This window comes from Molossus molossus, unplaced genomic scaffold, assembly GCF_014108415.1.
Source record: "Molossus molossus isolate mMolMol1 unplaced genomic scaffold, mMolMol1.p scaffold_m16_p_1, whole genome shotgun sequence".
NCBI classification, from domain to species: domain Eukaryota; kingdom Metazoa; phylum Chordata; class Mammalia; order Chiroptera; family Molossidae; genus Molossus; species Molossus molossus.
Window position 1 is genome coordinate 243,069,419 of NW_023425344.1, and position 6,482 is coordinate 243,075,900.

A 6,482-nucleotide genomic window follows, 5' to 3' on the forward strand; every position below is an offset into this window, starting at 1 on the left:
TACTCTCATGAGAAATTTAATTTTAAAAACCCAAAAATATCAAATGTAACCCTTGAAACAGTTTTTCCTCCCTGCCCTTTGGGCACAGCCAGGGGTTCTGATAGTTGGTTGGATAGGCCTGTTCGCATGGTGACCCTAGACTGTAGGTTGAGGTCAGCCCTACCTCAAGAGCTAAGAGTGGGGGAAAAGTGCTCCTTTTCCCTACTAGAAGAAGAGAAGCTGTCTGGAGCAGGCAAAAGGAATGGGTGTCCACTGTAACTACGGAGACTGAAAATAAAGACAGCTGAGTGTTCAGTTCACAAAGCTAGAAAAACAGCCAATTCAAAGGAAAGAAGTAAGGAATTAAAGCCAAAGTTGAAGTTGATAAGTATTGAGGCAACAACAAAGACATGATTAATAAAATCAAAAGCTTTTTATTTGAAAACACCATGAAAATAGACAAACCTGTGGTAGGTTGGATCAAGCTAAAATGAAAGAGAACATAAACAAGAATGAGAAATTAATGTCAAATTCAGAAGAGATTCGATAATAAGACATACGACTTGTAAGTACCAATTCATTTGAACATCTATGTGAAATAAATGGTTTTCTAAGGAAAGTTGTTCAAGTTCACTAGAGAAGAGTGAAAATCTGAATAAAACAATAACTAAGTAAAGGTAGTTAAAGAACCTCCTCTTATAAAAGCATAAGATCAAGATGATTTTACTGGCAGATTCTACTTTTAAGGAATGTATAATCCTTATTTTACATACGCTATTCCAAAGCATGGAAAAAGTAACTTTATGAGGTTAGCATATTCCTTATGTCAAAACAGAAAGGACAGTACACACAAAAATAATTACAGACCACCATCACTTATGTAGACAGATGGGAAAATCATAAAATAAAAAATAAGCAGAGTCTAATTTGGCATTAAAAGAATAAATTACCAGGACTACAGAGTGATAATTCTAAGGAACAGGGACAACAGGAAAATCTACAGGTGCAGTTTATTACATTAACAGGTGTCCTTCTTTAATAAAAACTGCTCATCAGGGTTACCAGTGATCGCTATTTTATAAATCTAAGGTCAGTCTCAGTCCTCACTTTGTGGACTTGTGGAAGTTCCCACATCACACTGTTGCCCCCATGGCAGCCTCAGCTCTATCCCAGTTCCCGTTAATCAGACTGCAGTTTCTGCTTGAGCTGTGGACACCGTGGGTGAGTCAGACTTGGGAACGTGCTTAGGTGAAACGCTACATAAACCAGAGTTTTACCCCGTACAGTTCCTGTCTTCTAAGAGCTGACTCTTCTCCAATTTCTGCCTGCTTTTTGTCAATCTTTAGTGTCTTAAGTAATTGCTTTTTATATTTTCCCCAGAGTTTATAATTGCTATCTTTGGGAAGGTTACTTTGTATAAGCTGTTCTATTATATCTCAAATTTATTTAAGAACAGATTTTCTCTAGTGGGCATATGTTTAACTTCTGGAGTCGCAAGCAAACTCACATGAAATTGTGAAGTAAATTCCTCCAGCTGTCCAAATAGTCAGCGTGTCTGTTTTGTACAATCCTTTCCAGTGTGCGCTCGCTTGCTGATAATTGCTATTTATGCCTGCATTTCCTGTCTCTAATGGCATTCGATTTGGAGGACAATTAAATTCATTTGTGGTTACAGTAGTTAACATAAAGTGTGATAAAAATGAGAAAGCTTATTAGAGATGTTATCTGTTGTGGCAATAGCTCATCACATCTTGAAAAGTGGCGTCTTTATATTATTACAACAAACATATAGGTACATATATGGTGTTTTAAGTAAAATTTTGCATATCAAAATTTCTTATTTTTTAAGGTTTTTTTGTGAAGGTGGCAATGTTTAGCTCAGGAGAGCTGATTTATAAGAAGAAGACACGCTTACTGAAGGCCTCCAATGGAAGAGTAAAGTGGGGAGAGACTATGATTTTTCCACTTGTACAGAATGAAACAGAAATTGTTTTTCTCATTAAGCTGTACAGTCGAAGTTCTGTGAGAAGACGGCACTTTGTGGGGCAGGTCAGTGGGAGTTCTTATCTTGAATTCTTCCCTTGCCCTTTTCTGTACATTCAAATGGTTGGTGAACAAAAGAAATAGAATACAGTTAAGTTTTATAGCGCACAATTCTTCAGAATCGTAAGTTAAAATTCATTGTTGCCACAAAAATGAAGTCCTGTCAGACTTTTGCATTAATACAAATAGTTGGAATTTATGAGCGATCAGGGGTATCTTAAAATAAGACTTTTTTTTCCCAAATGAACTTTACATTTTTAATGGGGGAAAAATCAGTCTTTTTCTGAGCTTTTCAACTTTGAAAAGTATGAGAAGAGTCATTTTTTTTTCAGTACTACTGACTCATTCCTTATGAAGAGGGAACATTAAGTATTTAAATTAAATTTATTTTGTTTTCCCAAAATATATTTTTATTGATTTTAGAGAGAGGGAGGGATGGAGAGAAACATCAGTTGGCTGCCTCTTGCATGCCCCCTACTAGGGACCAAGCCTGCAATCTGGGCATGTGCCCTGACCAGGAATCAAACCAGTGACTTTTGGTGCACGGACGATGCTCAACCATTTGACTCACACCAGCCAGGACTAAATTAAATTTCTTAAGACTTCAGATATCCAACTTTATTCTGTCTCATTTTAATGTTCAATTTAATGTTTAACTCTGCTATTAACTGAATTATGTTAGATTTGAACAGGTAGAAAACATCAATTTTAATAGTGGTTATGATATTTAGATAGTCAATATGAGTGTCCAGATTAATCTATTTAAAATTTCTTAGTAATTTGTATAAGACAACATAATACTTGCTTACTTGCCAGTTCTGTAGGAACTTGTTTTCTTTTGTCCATTCGTTCTTTACTCTGAGTGGATTAGTGGGAGCTGTCTGTTGCATTTCATTATAATTGTTCAACTCACATTTAAATTTCTAAGTTTATATTAGTTTAAAAGCTTCTACTTGACAAGATGTGATTAGCAGTCAATATGAAATCCTCAAATTATATGTGAGTTTCCAAAGATTGCTATTAACTGTTTGATTTTATTTAATATATTTTACAAACATATCTTATATATTTGTGAAAAATATAGTTTTGTTCTTCATTGTACCTTATTCAGAAAGTTTAAACTGAACAATTCAAATAACTAGCATACTTTTCAAAGCCACAAGGCCCATGAAGTGAATTCAGTTAAAGTTTTCCTGTGTCATTAAGCCTCAGCTATCATGTGTGAATGGAATAGGTGATTTCCTTGACAGGTGATTTTCAAGATAACTTTTTTGGTAATTCTACTTTCTTGGTTGAGACTCTAGTGAAGAAGAAGAATTCTGGGAAGGTTCTCGCTGGTCCTCTGTTCCCTACAGCTTCTCTGGTAGCTTTGGGAGCCACCGGGATGGAGTAGCCACGTGGGATCAAGATCACCCATTCCTGTACCAGCCAGAGCACTCTCATGTTATCTGTTTCTATGTCGGGTTGTTTGTAAGATTTTCTGTGAAGGGAAGTTTCTTCAGACCATGAAATTATGGGGGAAAGTTTAAAAGACCATTGAGAGCCCTACTCTAATTTCCTTATTTAATAGAATTAGAGCCCTGGCCAGTTTTGCTCGGTGGTTAGAAGTATTGACCCCTGGACCAAAGAGTCGTGGGTTCGATTCCGGTCAAGGGCATGTACCTTGGTTGTAGTTTGGTCCCTGGCCCTGGTTGCGGTTGTGCGAGAGGCGGCCAATCGATGTGTCTCTTTCACATTGATGTTTCTCTCCTCCCTCCCCACTCTATTAGAAGATAAATGGAAAAATATCCTTGAATGAGGATTTAAAAAAAAAAAGAATTAGAAACTGAGTCTCAGAGAAGCATCTGTTAGTGCTAGAGCTGAGGTGAGCATTCAGGTTCTTTGATTCCTTGTCCACCTTACCTCTATGATATGTGAGCACCCACTGTGCTGTCTTACCTTTGCATAACACTTCCGTTTTCCCAAGTTCATTTGCATCTATTATCTAAAGTTACATAAGTGATGAGTACTTTTTACTGTGGATTGCTATGAAATTATTTACTGTGGATTTAAAATGACTACTTATAAATTTGCTATTAAAATTACAGTTTTATATAATGTACCAGGTACTTAAAAATGCACATTCCTTACAATCTAATTTAAATCAAGATTAGCTTGAGTTAATCTCTACAAAAAGTTTTTTGAGTGATTGGGATCAGTTTTAAGTTGAGCTCCTAGATTTATTGACTGAGAAAGAATACTAATTATTTTGGGAAACATGATTATATATCTCACATTGAATTTTTAAATTGAATTGGATCATACAGAACAGTCCTCAGAGTGACTAAATAGGTTAAATATTTTCACATTTAAGTTTCAAATAGAGAAATCAAAGTATTGGAAAAGTGGAAAGATGTGTAGTTGAAAATATGAAAACAGCCCTGGCCGGTTTGGCTCAGTGGTTAGAGCGTCAGCCTGCGGTCCGGAGAGACCCGGGTTCGGTTCCCGCTAAGGGCACGTACCTTGGTTGCAGTTTGTCCCCAGCCCTGGTTGGGTCGTGTGGGTGGCAACCACTCGATGTGTCGCTTTCACGTCGATGTTTCTCTCTCTCTCTCTCCCTCTCACTATATCTGAACAAAATATTGAAAAATGTCCTCGGGTGGGGATAAAAAAAAAAAAAAAGAAAATATGTAAACCAAATTTCCAGTTGTCTTTCATCAATAAGAGTCATTAACTGAACTCGCCATCACTGTGTTAAGTTAAATGGTTGTTCTCTTCCTTTACAGATTTGGATAAGTGAAGAAAGTAATAACGTTGAAGCAGCAAACCAGTGGAAAGAGACGATTACAAATCCAGAAAAGGTTGTTATCCAGTGGCACAAATTAAATCCATCTTGAAGACCTCATGCATTATTTGGTGAAGAATTTGACTTTTCTTAAGAAGACTTAAGATTTAAATTTGCTACCAATGAGAAGAGACAAATCAATATATTTCTCAAGTCTTTTATGGAGGTCATAATTATAATATATACTGGATCTGTTAGAAAATTAAACCTGATAAAAAATGGTATGAATTATATCAGACATCCAGAGTAAAAGAAATGTTTAAAAACTGTGCCAAAATAGACAATAAAATGAAAGGGTTGTATTACTAGGGCAACTAAATAAATTATAAAACCAGTAAGAATATCAGCCATAGGTAGTTACTGCCATTTTATGTTTATAGGTGTGTTTTTTGAAGCTTTACCTAGGTATTTAAAATCTAGTATATCAAGTCTCTGTTAGTCCTATGAGACATTTGGAAGACTTTACTACTGACTATTCCAGTGCTAATCATTGTTGATAATATCTTGGCTTCACTGTTTATTTCTTGCTACCTATTTTCTCTCAGAAAACAAAAATGAATTGCACTAGTTCAATTTCTGGGGCAAGTTGTTGTGCCCTGTGTTTATCATTTCTTACCCATAAGGTATCACATTACCAGTTTATCTCCAAGAAACTTCATATATAGAAAACTACAGTTTGGTAAGAATAATGAAGACACCAGAGGTTGAAGTTTAATTGGAAACCCAGTGTACACACATCTTCCTATGTTTTTCTCCCTCCCTTAAATATTTTACTCTTTGTTTTGTTTGGAGTTGAAATAAGATTATTACCCATATGCCCCATCCTAATTAGAATTAAATGGTCTCAAATAGAAAATTCAGTATTTTATATTCACAACCTTGTTTTTAGTTTTTTAAATATAAATTACTTGTTCTATAATTCAAGATGTTGAAGTATTTTCCTATTTTTTTAAAAATAACCATGTTGCAAATGAATATTTTCTTTTTCTTTTTTAATCCTCACCCTAGGATATTTTTCTGTTTATCATCAGACAGAGTGGGAGGGAGAGAGAGAAAGGAGGGGAGAGAGAGAGAGAAACATCGATGTGATAGAGACACATCAACTGGTTGTCTCCTGTGCAACCCGACCAGGGCCGGGGATGAACTGCAACCGAGGCACGTGCCCTTGACCGGAATCAAACCTGCGACTCTTTGGTCTGCAGGCCGACACTCTAACCGCTTAGCCAACTAGCCAGGGCACAAATGAATATTTTCTGTTGTAGTTTCTCAGATTCTCTCTTAGAACTCAGTGTGTGGATAATTTCAGTTTAGTTGGCCAAAAACAATAGCTATTAGGAGAAACAAATAAGGCCATCCTTGGTCTTGGAAAATGTGACTTTATTTTTGCTAATGAGTGCTCTGTGTTCATGGTCTTCCATTTTTCTTTCTCTCTTATCTCTTCCCACACATGCCAAGAAATAGATGTTGGTATTGTTGGCCAGAAGTATACTTGGCTGTAGCTTATGCATGCCCTCTTCATCCAGTTCTTATGTTCTATGTATCTTATTAAGATTTTCCCATGGACTTAATTCCCCATATTCTACATATTACCTCCCTCAAACTATAAAATGTACATACTTTACATGCCCTTTGCTCC

At 36.1% G+C, this 6,482-nt stretch overlaps 1 protein-coding gene across 2 annotated transcripts in view; it reads left to right on the forward strand.

The window, feature by feature from the left end:
- Positions 1–5,695, forward strand: part of TC2N (tandem C2 domains, nuclear) — a 45,946-nt gene extending 40,251 nt beyond the window's left edge. For both annotated transcript variants that reach the window (XM_036273025.1, XM_036273035.1), the window contains exons 11-12: positions 1,829–2,028; positions 4,788–5,695. In XM_036273025.1, coding sequence (XP_036128918.1) covers positions 1,829–2,028; positions 4,788–4,898 — 311 coding nt within the window. In that variant the 3' untranslated portion in view covers positions 4,899–5,695. The remainder of the gene's footprint in view (positions 1–1,828; positions 2,029–4,787) is intronic.
- Positions 5,696–6,482: the final 787 nt, after the last annotated feature.